Raw genomic sequence first — 16656 nt, forward strand, 5'->3', positions numbered from 1 at the left:
TTCCAGAAAAAAAAGAGAAAAAATTTATTATTTTTCTTTATAAAATATCTCCAATAAGTTATATAGGCAAATATTTAAATTAAAATAAATTAACTCCGCTCTACGCTGGGACACACGACTGTCCGCAAAGTCAAAGTAGGATTTGTTTTTCTTTGAAAAAATATGCCCTAGATCTCCAATGTATGATTTGAAAAAAATATCTGTGCTTGGTGATGAGGAAGGTGAAATCTCTGCGATGGACAGAAGGGGTTAAGGTGCGGTGCTGAAGCTGCCTGGCGCTGGTGGCATCTCCACATCCAGCTAAGTGCTGAGAGCATCTTCATCGTCGCTCCAGTCGGGAGGAGCGTCCGTCCCAAAGTACCGATCGCCAAAGTTCCCTGCAGGGAGAAAAAGAGAGATGCAGTCATAGTGCAGCTCTGCAGGGAGCCCTGGAACCCACCCGCCCCCCAGCAGGCAAGGAAACAAAAGCAGGTTTTATCTGACAGCTCGAACAGCATGAAAACTCATGCGGCAGCAAAACTGGAGCAGCCCGGAGGCTGTTTTAGCACCCGGTGGCAGGGGTGTTTCCTGACACAGTGGAGGTGAGGACAGAAGAACACGGTGAGCTCATTTCAGATGAGCTTGTTGAAGGTGGTGGCTCATGGAAGGAGTTGGGCGCAGGTTTTTGCTCCAGCTGTCCCAGCCCAGCTTCTCCACCCGGGGCCAGAGGAGGCTCAGGGCACGTGGAATGGCTCCTTCTGCCAACATGGTTATGGCCGCATGACGGCTCTCGGAGCGGGCATGTCGATCTCAACACTCACGTGGGAGCAGGACCCTGCAGTGGCAGTGGGTCCCCAGGTAAAATAAGGTCAGGCCTAAGCTGCTGTTTCAACCAAGGTTTCACCTCTTTTGGTGAGTGGGCCAGAAGCACCAAAAACTCCCCTGAAACAGGTTGTTCCTACCCAGATACTCACCAATGCCGGGGATTATCCGGAAAAGGTCGTTCACCTTCTTGTCCACAGCTGTGGTGATGATCTTCACGCGGGGGAAAGCATAGGCGACAGAGTGGACACCCATCTCTGCCATGAGCAGGGAGAGGAGGAAGATCTTGTCTTCTGGGACATCATGATCCTACGGGAAAGGCACAGAGACAGCTGGGGTGAGGGTATCTGAGGCAGGTTGTGGCCCATGTCCAGTGAGGGCCTTCCTGAAGCCACTTCCCCTCCTCCCCTCTCTGTGCCCACTGGGATCACTGGGCACAGGACCAAGAGACCAACTAAATCCAGGCTGTTACCACACAAGGAAGGGACAGTTTCAGCACAAGGCCCCTTGGCATGGACACGGCTGGTGTTTTGGATGTTACTGGGGGGGAACCACCCACCCCTGCAGCTTGCCCGACACCCTCGTACCAGCAGCACCCGCACTGCCATCATGGCTGCAGCGCCCGTGGAGACCGTGCAGTCCATCAGGATGACGTGGTCTTCGCTGATGTCCTTCGGCAGCCGCAGGTAGTGGAGCTGGGCAGGACAGAGAGAGATCAGCTCAGAGGCTGCAGGCAAATGGAGCAACCCCAACCCTCCTCTTAGAGGGGTGGAGGAACTTTCACGTATCATGTGAGCCAGTGTGTGCCCAGGTGGCCAAAAAAGGCCACCAGCATCCTGGCTTGTACCAGCACTAGTGCGGCCAGTAGGCCCAGGGCAGTGACCGTGTCCTGTGCTGGGCAGGGAGGTCAAACCTTGAATCCTGGGGTCAGTTTTGGGACCCTCATGCCAAGAAAGGCCTTGAGGTGCTGGAGCGAGTTCAGAGGAGGGAAAGGAGCTGGGGAAGGGGCTGGAGCACAAGTGTGATGGGAGCAGCTGAGGGACCTGGGGGGTTCAGTCTTTACCTCCGGCTCGCCCGTGTTGCAGTTGGTCTGGATGAGGATGGTCCCGATGCGCACATCCTTGCACACCGCTCGCAGCGCTGGCTCCATCGTCTCTCCTGCTCGCAGGATCGACACTCCAGTGATCTGCAGCACACGGTGAGGGTGACCGGGAAGGCACGGTACATGTACACACCACTCCAGTGTGACATCGGGCCTCAACAGTGGGGGATCCTGATGGACAACCCTGAAGCGCATCCCTTCCAAGAGGGTTGTGCTGCTCCCAGTTCAGGCTGCCTCTCTCAATGGGAGGGCAGCAGTGGCACAGTGACACTGCTGGTGGCATTCCTGGCTACCGACCTGCTGTCTGTCCTGATGATACAGGGTATTGTATTCATGACAGCAGGCACCAAACCCAGGCCTCGCCCCAAGAAAACAGGGGTGTCCTCCCCCTGCATCGCCAGGCCTTTTAATGTAGCCCCACAGCACAGGGTTAATTAGTTAATTGCTTCCACTTACTTGCTTCCCGCTGTACGTCCTCCCTTCGTAGTCCTGTCCCTGAGGGGTCTGGACTGTGCAGCTCTACAAAAACCAGGAGAGGAGCATTACCAAGGGCTGTGATGTGTCTCCCAGAGCCCTGGTACCGGGGAGCAGCTGTGGGCTGCTCTGACCCCTTGGAAACCGAGGCTGGACAAAGAATGGTCACCCAGGGGCATGTCAGTGCTCAATGCCCCAAGGGAGCCCTGTCCCATTTTAACCAAGAAGGAAAGGGCTGGTACACGGGGAAGGCTGGAGGAGCAGTGTCAGGACTGTCCAAGCTCCCTGGGAGTTACAGGTCAGGTATCAGAGAGCAAACACAGTGCCTGGTGCCCATCCTCCCAGCTGCAAACCCAAACCTACCTGGAAGGGGAGCAGGGAGAGCGCGTGTTCAATCAGCAACCGCATCAGCCTCTTGGAGTAGAAAATGAACTCATCTCTGCTGGTCTCCTTGTTTCTAGAGGGGAGAGAAAGCCACTGTGAGCTTTGGACCAAGATGCGCCCTGGGAGATGCTGGCAGAAGTGTGGGGCTGTGGGGAGGAGGGAGCCTCTGCCCCCCTCTGGCTGTTGGGGTCTGGTTTGCACGGGGCTCAGGTAAAAAGAAGAACAATTGTTGGCAAGACCATGGAGCAGAGCTCCTGTAGCCAGAGGCCCACCACTGTCTGTCCTGTCCCATGTCCCCAAGCTGTAGGGATGGGGCACAAGTGAGGTTTGAGAGCCAAGCCCCATCCCACCCCTGGAGGGGCTTTACCTGATGATGGTGTGCATGCCCCGCACTTGAGGGGTGCTCTTCAGCACGCTGAGCGTCTGAGGAAGGGGGTGGCACTGGTGGGCAGAGGCCAGGGCAGCCCTGAAAACCAAACACATGGTCAGAATGTCTCCAGGTGAGGCTAGAGCACAGCACCTGGCCAGAGCCGTCCTCCCAGATGTCACCTCACACTGCAAACGCACAGCAGGGCCATCCAGCACAGCCGAGCAAGCAGCCAGCCCTGCTCCCACGAATGGGCATGGTTGGTGGGACCAGGAGGACCTCGCAGCCCAAGGACCTGCCATTCCTGCTGGGCAGCAACCCACGGTTGGCCCATATCAGTTTCCTCTGGTTGGGAAGAAAGTAGAAAACAAAATTAAAACCTCCTGCTGCTTGAGAGTCTGATCTGGGGATGGATCCTGAACTCACGGGGTGAGGAGGAGTCGCTGTGGTTTTCTCTGTCCTACAAGTGCCAGAGGTCACCAGGAATGGGACGGGCCCGTGTCAATCAGGGCAGTGTCATGGAGACGGCTGTGCCACCCAGCGAGGGCTGCAACGAGGCCATTGCCGAGATAGTCGGATTCAGAAATAGTCGGATCGTCACCAAATTGGGAACAGCTTCAAGACTTTACGGCTGGACAGGACTGGCTTTGTGTGACTCATCTCCACACAACTAATGGGGCTGGGAGCTATTCTTGGATCAAGGGAACACCGTTCACAGGGAAGCGCACAATGGAGCCCCATTAGTCACCTCTCTCTCTTTGAGAGCGGCAGTAATGAGATGAAGGTCACATCTATCTGGCTTCCACAAGGCTGGGCAGGATGGACAAGAGACTTTGTCTGGGAGGAGGGCTAGGGTTCGAAAGCTCACAAACGTGCCAGTGGCTGCAACCCATCAGAGAGATGCTGGGAGGGGGAGAAGAGAGCAAACAAATGAAAGCACCAGGTGATAAAGATCTCAAATCAAGCAGAAACCTGGATTAATTGCACACGCACACACAGAGGCACACAAGCGGAGAAGAAGACAGAGAAGATGACTGGGTAGGAATGGAGGAGGGCAGGACTAGATGACTTGAGGCCTCCATCCACATAGCCATCTCCTGGTCTTGGCCACCCAACACCAAACGAGACATTCCCAAGGCCTGTGGGTACTTAAGGGCTCCTTCTCACTTTTGCCAGCTCCAGTCCTGCGTAGCAGCAAAAACCCCTATGCAGGGAATGCTCCCAAGAGCTGAGACAGCTCGTGGCCATGCAGAGCATGTGGGACAGGTTTTGCTCCCATCACAGGCTTGGTGACAAGCCCAGCGCGATCCCATAGACCCCACTGCCCATTTAAGACAAGCAGCCCCCAAGGCCCCAGATCTGCCGTTGGTAAAGTGAGCGAGCTCTGTTAGTCACTGCAACTCGGGTTAGCTGCCTTCAGAGATGCTCCTACGCCAGGGCTGTGCTGCCAACAGCCCCCCTGTCCTTCCTCCTGCCAGACCTGGCTTGGGGACAGAACCTAGGACACATCCTGGGGACACAGGTGCCAACCAGCCCAGCCTAATCCCTCATGACACAGAGCTGAGCTCTACCTTTGGCAGACGCTGCTGCCTGCACAGGGCTGTCTGCTCGCCTGTTCCTGCGGGGGACAGAGATCAGCCGCCAACAGAGCCAAGGTGACAAACGGTTGTGCCCCAGATCAGAGGAGCTGGGGGGCTCGTAGCCCATGGGGGCCATCTCCCACCACCCACAGCACACGCCTGGGCTTGTCACGGCCACCTCTCCCCACTGTCACTGCCAGGTGCGTGTCACAGCATCCCGCCACACCACTGGGACAGGCAGCCCCTCTCCTGCCCCGGTCTCTGGTGCTGCAGGTGAATGCGGTGTCACCCGGCTCCTGCTCCCTGCCACAGATGCCACCGAGTGCTCCTGCCCCTCCGCGTGCCTGGGAACACCTCCCCTGCACACCGAGCTGTCACCAGGACCCTGGAAACGCTGTCAGCATTTTGTCATCGAGCTTTCCGCACCTTCCCGTGACACCCGCGCAGGGGCTGGTGCTCAGCGTGGGGATGGGGAGGTCTGACTGCAGCGCTGCTCAGCACGGGACGGTCCCCAAGGTGCCTTCTGGGGGAACAGCAGCAAATCCCATTTTTGGGGTTGGGATGAAGATGCTTTCTCAAGCCCCCACCCTGGTTTGGTCTGCACAGCCCCTGCAAAGCAGGACCCCGTCTGCCCAAAAAACCCCAGCTTGGGTTAGTAACGCGGCTTACACGGCACAGCCCTCATCCCCGTTCCCCGGCATTAGTGTCACAGCCAAAACACAGCCGTTAGAATTGTCTCCTCACATATCCCAGCGCAGCTTCCTCTGGTCACCAGGTGGGAGGGATGTTCAAGGGAGACAAGACAGGAAACACGAGAGTTTAAGGGGAGTGGGACAAACACCACATGAAACAAAGGAAAAAGCACCATCATTAGTCAAAGTGGGGGGGTAAAAGCCCTAATTGATCTACGGCTCTTGGAGCTGCCCGGTGCCTGGGCCGTACCAACCCCAGGGCTCCTCCCGTGGTGATCAAGTCACACCACAGCTGCTCTTCATGCCACCAAGCTCCATCTGCTCTCACCGGCCTGGAGTCACAGCAAGGGACACTGTCCCATCTCTGTCCCAGGTGGTACCACACCCCAACATCTGCTGCAGCTGGAAATGCCCAGCCCTTGCCCAGGGCTCTGCTGCAATCCCAGCACAACAATCCCAGGCGCTCAAGGCCAGGCTTGCAAATACTTCATCCACCCCACAGGGCTGCCCATCTCCTGGCACACTGGAGAGAGCATCTGCACAAGCCTTGGAGTACCTGGAAAGCTGAAAACACCAGGAACAGCAGCAGAAACCCGGCTCTGAACCAAACATCACAACTTCCTGGGAAGACCTTCCTTCCCCTGAGCTCACCTGAACCTGCCCTGGGATCACCAGCCCTTGGAGAGGCAGAGAGAGGAGTTTGGCCTCTCTGGCAGCCGCCCCGATGTCACCTGCGGTGAAACCATGGCCCTTCACTGCCAGGAGGGACAGAGGGTCATTGTCACCAACCCTGAGAGCAATGCTGCCTGTCCCTCCCCCTGCCAGGTAGGACCATGGTGCAAAATTCAGACAAGCAGCCATGAGAACGTGAAGAAAAACGTCTCGCTTTGGAAACTTATTTCCCCCCCCCCCCGAACAAAAGCTTTAAAGGAAAAAAAAAAAAGAAAGTAGAAGAAAGAAAGAAAAAGAGAGAGAAAGGGGTGAGCATCTCTCAGGAAGGCTTCAGGGAACATCCTCAGCTCTTTGTTGAGCATGCTATCAAGCGGGAAGCAGACAAGAGACATCCAGCTACAAAGGAGCAAATGCAGTCAAGGCATTTCAAACACGTACAGCAGCTGGCTTTCATGGCTGACATTTCAAACAAGGGCTATTAAACTGCGCCACAGGTTGATATTTAAAGACACAATTGGCAAAGGGCATGGCAAGCTGATCGAGACCTTGGGGGTGGGGAATATTGATTGGTGAGGGGAATTGAGCTGAAAAGAGCACAGGCTCCAAGAGCTGGGCTTGTTGCTGAAATAGCGTGGCAAAAGGGATGGAAAACAGGATGGAAAATGGGCTTGGTCCAGCTCCTGCTGCTGGGCTGGAGGAGAAAAACTCACCTGGGCATGGATGGGAAGAGAGTGCCAGTGCGTAACTGCATCTCCAGCACACACACCGCAAACCCGGGGGGAGCTGGACACAAACCACCCCGAGTGCAGGATGCTGAGGTCTGACCTGCGCTCCGAGGGAGTGGAGGGGAAGGCAGCGCTGCCCCTCAGCAGCCAGCAGTTACAGGACGAAAACAAGGCTTGCAAGTCCAGAAACTAGCACCACTTTCTCTAAACTCCTCCAAATTCACCCATTTGACAAACTGAGAGTCGGGGAGCACCAGCACCAGCGAAGCAGCTCGGACTGGGGCCAGATCTCAGCACCCAGCTTTGATTCTACCAGCTACAAAGGCCTCGCTGCATTCCCACAGCCACCAAAAGGCAGTGACATCAGAACAACAACAGTGACATTTAGATGAAGCCGCTCAAGCCAGGAGGGTGGAGAACTGGTTTAGGTGAAAAGCCCTGTTTTCCAAGCGCATTGTGCTTGAATCACATCTCTCCATCCATCTCGCTCTCTTGCGAGCGCAGAGCTGCAGAGGAGCCGATGGGAACCGCAGCAGCAGGAAAAGCACAGGGACTCCAGGAGCCTAAACAGATTTTTTTGCAGGAAATTTTTTTCCAGGCTTTCTGGCAAAGGCATAAATGGAAACCACAAGCCTTAAACAGAACCTAAAAATGTCTGTGGTTGTGGCTATCAGCGAGATGTTTCTGGAGGTCAGAGGTACCTTTCCAAACCTGCTAGCATTATACTTTCTTGACATATTATTAAATACTTGATTTTTAAGGTGCACAAAAAGATCACTTGTACCAAGTGCCACTTCAATTAAAGAGTAGAATCCCTGGAGAGAAAGGAAATGTTATATGTGTATATATACACACATACATGTGGGCATATATCCATATGTACACGCACACATCAGTCTACTTTCTAGTGTTATTCCTGCAATTTTTTACAGCAACAGACTTCTCTCCAGGTTAAAGAGCACCTTTCCACCTGGCCCTCCAGACACACGGGGAAGCTGATGCTGTGTGCAGGGAAATGTCAGGCCCCATGGTGATACACAAGCAAACAGAAATAAAATAAATCACTCAGTTGCCTAGTCTAGGAAACAAATAGCTTAAACAGAAATATATAAAGCAGAGTCTTTTCCTGTTCATCTGAGGTACTTGAAAAGCTTTTTGTATGCCAAATGTAACATTACTTGAGTTAAGTGTCTCCATTTGATGAGAGAAGTCTCAATGGAAACCCATCTGCAGTTCTGCATCCCCTTTGCTTCCTAGAAAAACACCTGGAAACTTCTCTGGCTGCTTAATGGGAGCAAGAGAGCTAAAGTCACACCTGGATCCACGTGCTGAGGAGGTGAAGTAAATCAATATATACCCTACAGCATCCCCGTGCAGGTACTGAGAAATCAGAAATCCTACTAGAATGGGGCATAAGTATTTTCTTACTGTAGGAATGGGGGTACCTTTCGCCATTTCTGAGCTGCTTTGCTTAATCTAATAATTGGTGTTTAATGATGTTTCATCATCAGGGATGGAGAGTGGCTCTGAACAACCATTTGTCTTACAAGGGCCAGAGCACAAGTGTGATGGGAGCGGCTGAGGGACCTGGGGGGTTCAGCTGGAGAACAGCAGCTGAGGGGAGACCTTCTGATCTCTGAACTGCCTGAAAGGAGCTTGGAGCCAGGGGGGGTCGGGCTCTGCTCCCCAGGAACAAGCATCAGGATGAGAGGAAACGGCCTCAAGTTGCGCCAGGAGAGGTTGAGGTTGGATCTGGGCAATAATTTCTTCCCCAAAGGGCTGTCGGGCATTGGAACAGGCTGCCCAGGGCAGTGGTGGAGTCACCATCCCTGGAGGGCTTGAACAGATGAGGTTCTCAGGGACATGGGTCAGTGCCAGGGTTGGGTGAATGGTTGTAACTTGATCATCTTGAGGGTCCATTGCAACCAAAATGATTCTGTGATTCTATGGAGGGAAATTCGAGAGAATCCCAGGACACAAACCTCCCCTCTTGCGGAGATCAGGGGGCCCCGGCGAACAAACCTGTCCCTGCCCCAGCTCCAGGGCTCTGTGCTCAAGCTGGTGGCACCCTCAAGGGTGACATCCCTGTCCCCACAGCTCCCAAAGCCAGGACAAGGTGGCCTTTCGCCAGCTTTGGAACGTGACGTGGCCGAGCGTTATGTGAGCCGTGGGTCTGGCCTGCGGGTCGGGGTGAGGCCAAGCAGTGCCTGGCATTGGAAATGCCTCGGGCTGCACAGACAGGACAGGGTTAGGGGCTCTTACCTGACACTGAGTTCACGCTGCAGCAGCAACACAAAGACACAATGCAACCGGTATTAAGCATTGTCAACACCAGGGTCGTTTCAAGATAAAAGAAAAGGAAAAATAGGAATATTTTCCCTGCATTCACACGTAGCCTCTTCCCCTTCTTTCCCTCCCCAGGTAATGAAAGCCCCCCTCCAGCCAGCACCTCGTCGGGCTCACACTGTGCTCTGGCGAGGAGCTGCCGTGTTTGCTCGTGTCCAGCCAGGAGCTTTCCCGGCCAGATTCTCTCCAGGGCCTGGGAGAAACAGCCATTTCCCCCTCCTGGCCTGTGCCCATGGCTGTGTGCTCTCCTCAGCCCAGTGCCAGTGCTGATACCAGGGCTCTGATCCTCGCTCCTGGTTTAGAACCAGCTTCCTGATCTGCCAGAGCTCAGTGCCGCCAATCTGGGCAGTCAGAAAGCCCTGACTGTGCAGAGCGGGGAACTTCCAGACTTCTATCATGCCTTTGCATCAGAGCAGTTGTTCCGGAGCGGGCACAAGAGGCACGATGCTACCGTGTGCCAGCTCCATCCCAGGGCCAAGCAGCTCCTGCCAGCCGGGAGCTCAGAAAAGCCCATGGGAACTGAGCCCTTGGCTTTCAAGCACATCCATCTCCAGGTCATGCTCCTTCTACCTCCCAGGACATTGCTCTGAGCATCTCCACAACTTATCACAGCTACAAATGGGCAGGAGGAGACTGTGCTGCTCAGGGAACAGTGACACGCAACAGTGTCACTCAATTGGAGGGTGCCAGGCTCAAACCACTGCTCAGGGCTGGCCCAGGACACACAAAGACAACTTGTTAAAACCAGTGATGGGGAAGCGATGGAGCCTGTGCCTGGAGTGGGGCATCAAACGTGACAAGACTTTGGGTTCTGAAATCCACAGGCTGCACCCAACACAGAAAAGTGGGCTCTTGGCCGGAAAGACCCTGCAGCAGCGCCTGCACGGGGGTGAGGAGGAGAAACCAGAGAGACGAAATACCGCAGGGTTTGGGGCGATGCTGGCCCCGGGAGGGCACGTCACTCAGATCACTGGAGGACGGCTGGTTTATGCCCAGATGATTTGCTCTCCCAGGCAGGGAAAGCAGCTGCTGCTGGACCACAGCTTGCAGAGGAGCCTGGTACTACCCAGGCACAGGGAAAGAGCAGCAGCCTTCACCGAAACAGAGGGAGCAGGGCTGGGAGGAGCCCATGGGGACAGCCCCACAGAGCCTGGAGCACAGAGGGACACGGGGCCACTGCCACCCTGGCACCCAGAGCTCGGCTGCCTGCGACACCACTGCTGCACCAGCACAGCTGTCCCCACAGCGACACGCGCGGGGCCCGCAGCTCTCACCTCTTCCAGCTGGCTGTGGACGTGCTGCACGATCAGGTCGATAGCCACCGTGTTCCCGCTCCCTGGAGTGAACCGAAAGCAAAAGAGAGAGACAGCCCGGTCAGAACCACAGTGCCAGCAGGGCCTGAAACACATTTCTTAAAATCACAGAATAGTTTAGGTCAGAAGGGACCTTCAAAGGTCCATCTAGTCCAACCTTCTTGCCCAAGCTTGCCACTATGTTCAAAAATCCCTTCCCTAGCAAAGCATCATCCAGCAGGAGACATTCCTGTTACTGTTCAATTCTTACTTAGTAATCTATTATTGCATATCTACAGGTCACTTCTGGCTTTTAAATCACTAAGCTGCAGGAGCTGGTAGGGCAGGAGATGGGCTGAGGGAAAAGCTCAGAATTTCCCTGAGGAATCTGCTTATGGCCAGTGTTTGGGGATGCTCAACTGGAGCGACCTTTGCTTTGGCATGGGACAGCCACTTTTCTGTCCTCGCCAGCCAGAGGGCGGTGGGACTGGCCAGCAGAGCTGGGGACAGAGGGACGGGGTCTCTCAGGTCCTGCTCAGGACCTCGGGCAGGTCGGGGATGCCCTGGGCAGGTACCTCGGGGCACGACGATGTCAGCCAGCCGCATGGTGGGCTGGATGTACTGGTCGAAGGCGGGCTTGACGAACTTGTTGTACTGCTTGACGACACCCTCAATGTCACGGCCACGCTCGCTGATGTCCCTGCGCAGGCGACGCACCAAGCGGATGTCCGAGTCTGTGTCCACAAATATCTTCAGATCAAGGAGCTGGAAGGAGAGGGGAAGGAACAAACCTCACCAGGTTGGAAGTGTCCCTCAAACTGACCTCCTCCACCAACCCCAGCCAGAAGGCTGAGCCCTGTGCACAGCATAGCACTGGTTTAACAGAGCTCGGCTTGGCTCTGGCCTGGAGGGAACTTTGCCCCTGCAATCCCTGAACGTGAACCTGCCAGCCAGCACAGATGCTATAGTGAGTCCCTTGCTGCCACCTGCCCCTTAGTAGGAGGGTCCCCATAGACCTCCATAGAGTATGGAGGTCCCCATAGACCTCCAGACACTGTCTCCACTTCCAAGCAGCCCCAATACTTTGACTGGATCACAGATCACAGACTACTGGGTTGGAAGGGACCGCAAGGATCACCTGGCCCAACCTTTCTTGTTAAAAGCCTGGTCTAGCCAAGCTGGCCCAGCACCTTGTCCTGAATCTGAAAAGTGTCCAATGTTGGGGAATCCACCAGTTCCCTGAGGAAATTATTCCAGTGGCTGATTGTTTTCACTGGGAAAAATTTCCCTCTTGTGTCAATTAGAACCTCCCCAGGAGCAACTTGTCCCCATTGCCCCTCATCTTTTCCATGGGACTCCTTGCAAAAAGGGCATCTCCATCTATTCTTTAGTCACCCTGTAAATACTGAACACGGTGCTGAGCTCTTCACTCAGCCTCTTTTCTCAAGGCTGAACAAGCCCCGTTCTCTCAGCCTTTCCTCATGTGGCAACTTCCCAGTCCTCGGATCATCTCTGTGGCCCCTCTCTGGCCCCTCCCAGCCCCATCCACATCTGGTTATTCAAGAGCTAGGAGGAGCCCAGAGAAGTTAATGTCTGTGACACAGACCAGAGCACTGTTGGGTTAACGCTGGAGGGGATCCAGGCACAGCAGCTCAGTGCATGACATGGCCTGTGGGTGACAGTGACACAGGGATGTCAGAGGAAACTCTGAAGGATTTATCTGGCTGCCCACTGGAGGTCATCATTGCTCCAGGAAAGTGCAGCCAAAACGCTTGCTTAGCAGGGAAGGAAACTTTCTAGACCAAGCTTGGCTAAGTCTGTGCATGGCTCAGTCCCTCCTATAGCACTTCTCATGTATCCAAATAATTCCCAAGAAAGCCTGAAGTGCTGCATGAGTCCAGCCCAGGAACCCCAGGCTTGTGCAGCAGAGGGACAACAGACTGTGCTTCTGGCTATGCACACTGCAGCATGCAGGGGGGGCTATTTCTAGATAGATTTATACACCAGCACTGCCGGGGACCAGGTCACCACTCGGCTCTGGGAACAAATGGCTGCGTGAAAGGCTGAACCAGACGTTGTTCCCATGGAGAGCTGGTTTGTAGATGCTGAAGCAACGTGGGAGGACAGGGTCCCGTCCAGTGGTGCACAGGAGCCCCAGGGCACCCGGGACTCTTTGTTCACCACATGCTGTGACTGAGGCTGTAGAAGGGGGAGCTGGAGCCCTCATCCCTGACAGGTTTTCCCGGAACCGACCCCAAACCCTTCCTCACCTTCAGGAGCTCCTTGTCTGCGAATGCCATGATGCCTTCAAAGATAATCACGTTGGCGCCATAGAGGGTTTTCTGTGGAGTCAGAATCGATGTGGTTAGCACAGAATGTGTGTTCAGAGCTGCCCCAGCCCTGGGTATCTCTCTGGGTTGTCAGTGACTGCGTCAGCAGTGCTGCTCACCTGAAATATGCACCCTGAGCCAGACACAGACCAAAGGGCGACTGCCCGAGTCTGCCTGCAAAAGGCAGGGGCTGGGGGGGCCCAAACAGCTCCCCCTCTCCTGCCTTGGCAGTCCCCCACCTTGTCCCTCTGTGTCCCATACCCATTCCTTCTTCCGGCTGTGGGTGGTGAAGTCATAGATGGGGATCTTCACACTCTTGCCTTGCTTCAGCTTCTTCAGGGTGGCGATGATGAGGTCAAAGTCGAAGGCGTCGGGGTGGTCAAAGTTGAAGTCGTTGCTGGCTGCCTGCTCCTGCTGTTGCTTGGTCAACACCTGCCGCAAACAAGGGGTTAGTCCTTCCCTCCCCACCGCCGTGCCCAAAAACCTATCCTCCTGCCACAAGAGCCACCAGAAGGGTCCAGGGCAGCCAGGAGGTTGTCACTTCATCAACATCACGTTTCCCCATCATGGGGTTACGCCAAAGGCCATGGCAGCCCAAGGAGCCAGGACTATGCATGTCCTCACCTTGTAGAAGGAGTCCATGGACAGCAGAACCACCCAAGGGACATCAAGAGCCTCAATGATCATGGTGGCCACCGTGGTCTTCCCAGAGGCGCTGCCTCCTCCTAGGCCTGCCAGGGAAAGGGGGATGAAGCCACCAAACCCAGGATCTGCCTGTCCAGCCATAAGCTGGAGCCCAGGTCCTGCCCTATTTCACTAAGTTGGAGGCTCTACAAGAGAGATGTTATCCTTGAAAATGTCAAACGCTGTGTACAACAACTGCCAGCAACGTGTACAGCAAAAGCTGGGAAACCCTTCGTTAGATGGTTGTGTAACAAGGGGAGAGCTGGCAAGAGAACCAGCCTAGACTAAATCCCTGGGAACTCGTGACAACTCAGGCAATGAGTACAAGAGCTGAGAGAACAACAAGCAGAGATTGTGTCTGGCGGTGCCTGCTATAATCCACCACCCCATCTGCAAACCCTCAGCTTCTGCCCGGTCCTACGGCTCACCCAGTCAACACTGGACTAACCACAGGGACCCTCCCTGGTCCTGTCTGAGCTGAGCAGCTCACAGCCACAGCCCGGAGACAACCTCGAGTTTCCAAGAAGGTTGTGGGGCAGGAATCCCCCCAAGATCTCCTGGGAAGCCCCCACGGAGGCAGCACCAATGCTGCCCAAGCCACCCATCACCGCTGAAGTGCAGAGGTGGGACAGAGCCTGGACACACGCTGCCATCCCCTACCTATCACGAAGGCCTCTTTGGACTGCGTCCCGTGCTCGTTGTACCAGGGTGGCCGGCCAGCCGTGTAGATGGTCCTCTTGCTGGTCCGCAGCAGGGGGGGCTCTGACTTGCACTGGCTCGTGGTCCGCTTTCGGGGGGGCTTGCTGGAGCCCACCGCGGGGTACAGCCGGTCCAAGGACTCGGCGCTGCTGTTGCTGGGGATGGAGAGAGGAAGGAGCTGGGTTACTGGTGGTGGGGAGCCCTTCCCCAGTGTTCCCAGAGTGCGGGAGTGGGGTCTCAGGGGGGTCCCAGGCTGCAGGGGTAAGGCAACCACAGCCCAGCTGCAGCACCACCAGCTGTTTTACCTGAAGAAGGTGCAGCACAAGCATCACTTCCCACAGCCTGCCTGCCTGGGGAATGTTTACATTAAATAAATACCCCAGCAAGCTCTCAAAAGCACTGAGGGATGTTTTACCATGGGCAATAATCCACCCTGACGTGCCGAGGGACATTTCTGGGGGATGGAAGCCAAACATGCGGGCTATGGCTTGACCATCCTCATCCCCGCATGCACAACCCCTTTCCTCTGCACAGCCCCTGCCCACCCTGAGCACTCCACTCCCTCCCAAACCCCTAGATCTCCCACCCCTGAGGGCTGAAACCCCCAGTGAAAAGCCTTTGAGCTGGCCAGAGCCCTTCACATTGGCTTCAGCGTGCAGGCTGAGCGAGCACCGAGCACAGCAAAACCCGGGAGCTGCTAAATTCTCTCTCTTATCTCCTCTCCCGCCACAGCCCTGGGGAGAGAGAGGAGAAAAAAAACCACGCTCCGGAGCCCTTTTGAGCTTGGCAGCAGGAGAGCAGCGGCTGGGAGGCGATAAGTGGCCTCTGGCCAGGAGATAAGCTGCAGCCGAGCCGCCGGCACGGGGACCGGGGATTATTTATACCAGCTCCCGCTCCTCCCTGTGCTGGAGGGACGTGCGAAGGGCTCTCCTCACGCTGCCTCCTCAGCCGTCACCGGGCTGGAAACAAAACCTCTGCAAGCTCAGAGAGCCCCGGGCACCAAAGTCCCCAAACCCGACACCATCCGGTACAGCCCAGCTGGGCTGGTCAGGCTTTGCTGCCTCTCGGTTGTTCTTCTTGCTCTTGAAAGGGCTTAAACTGCAGGGCTTTACAGATTTTGGGTTGATTTTAAGCTGTTTTGGTATGAAGATTAATTCCCTTCCCCTCCCCCAGCCCTTTTTAGAACCATTTTAGATAAAACTCAGAATTTGAGACCAGCCATCTGTACGTAAAGCCACCTGGTAACCCCCCGAGCACGGGGGGATCCCCGGCACCCCATCCCTGCGGAGCGGGAGGCAGCGAAGCACCCGCCTTTGCCGAACCCCTCCCAGCAAAACGCGGGTGCAGCTCCTGCCCCTGCACTGGGACATCTCACACCAACACCAGCCCTACGAACCCCCAGGCCCCCCACCAGAGCCTGGAGCCACCAAAACCCGTCCCAAAGCACAAGCCCATGGGCCAGCACCGGGCAACGCCAGCCTGTGGCCCGCCAAGGGCCACAAACACCCTAAGAATTGCTTTTAAAAAGCGAAGTTGGGAGGTGAGACCCACTGGGAAAGAAGCAAACCCAGATGGGGTATTTCAGGTTCCTCTCCCACCAGTGATGCTGCAGCAGCAATTACCCCCCCGCATGCTATTCCCAGAGCGGGGCTGACATCAGCCGACCACGACGGTGTATAAACAAAGTCATTTTGGCTTGATAAAAGCAAGAGATGACAAAGACACGGTTGTTTACCAGAAAACAAAACGGCTCCTTTCATCTGTGTCCCTGGGGCCGCGGTTACCCGCCAGCCGCGCCGCCAGCGCCGTTCCCCAGGGATGCTCAGCCCGTTTTCCACCGGGGATACGCGCTGGTGCGACAGGCGAGCAGTTCTGGATGCTCTGCCCTGCGGTGCTGCACACACCCCAGCTCTCCTGCGCCAGCCTCAGCCCAAGATCCGCACGCTGCGATGCTGAACGAGGCCACAATTCCCAAAGTGACTCCGCGTTTGGCAAAATTCTGTTTTCTGGAGCTGGAGAGGAGCCTGAGCGAGAGGCTGATGTCTGCAAGGTGTCCTACCTTTGTGCAGCATCAATACAACCCAGCTCCTGCAGGGACGAGATTTGGACCCCGACATCTCTGGCTGAGCCCAGAATTACAGGCTGTGCCCACAGGTGACATCCCGTGTCCCCCTGCGTCACCTCTCTGCACCCTGGGGTACACCGAGGTGCTGGCCCAGAGGGACCCAGCCAGCAGCTCCATATTGAGGAGCTGTGGGGACAGGACAGAGTCGCCCCCCCCGGCGCCCTTGGGGCTGCTCTTGGATGCAGCATGTTAATCCTGCTCCAAGAGCTGCCCTGCTTCGCCTCTTCTCAGACAAATACTTCCAGACTTTCACCAAAATCCTGGTTCTATAGACATCTATCTGCACCATCTGGATCGACACAAGAGGTGGATATTCTAGACCTATTAAACCAGCGTTTCCCGTGATTTATCTCTGATAAGCACGGCCGTGGGGAGGGCTCTGG

At 55.6% G+C, this 16656-nt stretch overlaps 1 protein-coding gene across 4 annotated transcripts in view; it reads right to left on the minus strand.

Moving 5' to 3' along the window:
• UCKL1 (uridine-cytidine kinase 1 like 1) overlaps positions 1–16656 on the minus strand; it is a 21560-nt gene continuing 4904 nt past the window's right edge. For 3 of the 4 annotated variants that reach the window (XM_082065172.1, XM_082065173.1, XM_082065170.1), the window contains exons 2-15: positions 14110–14303; positions 13390–13496; positions 13027–13197; positions 12706–12777; positions 11011–11200; positions 10418–10479; positions 5453–5472; positions 3129–3227; positions 2741–2834; positions 2360–2422; positions 1865–1987; positions 1389–1496; positions 954–1110; positions 1–377 (exon numbers count right to left, since the gene is read on the minus strand). In XM_082065172.1, the coding sequence (XP_081921298.1) occupies positions 301–377; positions 954–1110; positions 1389–1496; positions 1865–1987; positions 2360–2422; positions 2741–2834; positions 3129–3227; positions 5453–5472; positions 10418–10479; positions 11011–11200; positions 12706–12777; positions 13027–13197; positions 13390–13496; positions 14110–14303 (1537 nt within the window). In that variant the 3' untranslated portion in view covers positions 1–300. Of the gene's footprint in view, positions 378–953; positions 1111–1388; positions 1497–1864; positions 1988–2359; positions 2423–2740; positions 2835–3128; positions 3228–5452; positions 5473–9059; positions 9077–10417; positions 10480–11010; positions 11201–12705; positions 12778–13026; positions 13198–13389; positions 13497–14109; positions 14304–16656 lie in introns of all 4 variants that reach the window. The other variant, XM_082065171.1, reaches the window with a different exon arrangement.

This window comes from Streptopelia decaocto (assembly GCF_964273445.1).
Source record: "Streptopelia decaocto genome assembly, chromosome: 14".
Taxonomy (NCBI): Eukaryota; Metazoa; Chordata; class Aves; order Columbiformes; family Columbidae; genus Streptopelia; species Streptopelia decaocto.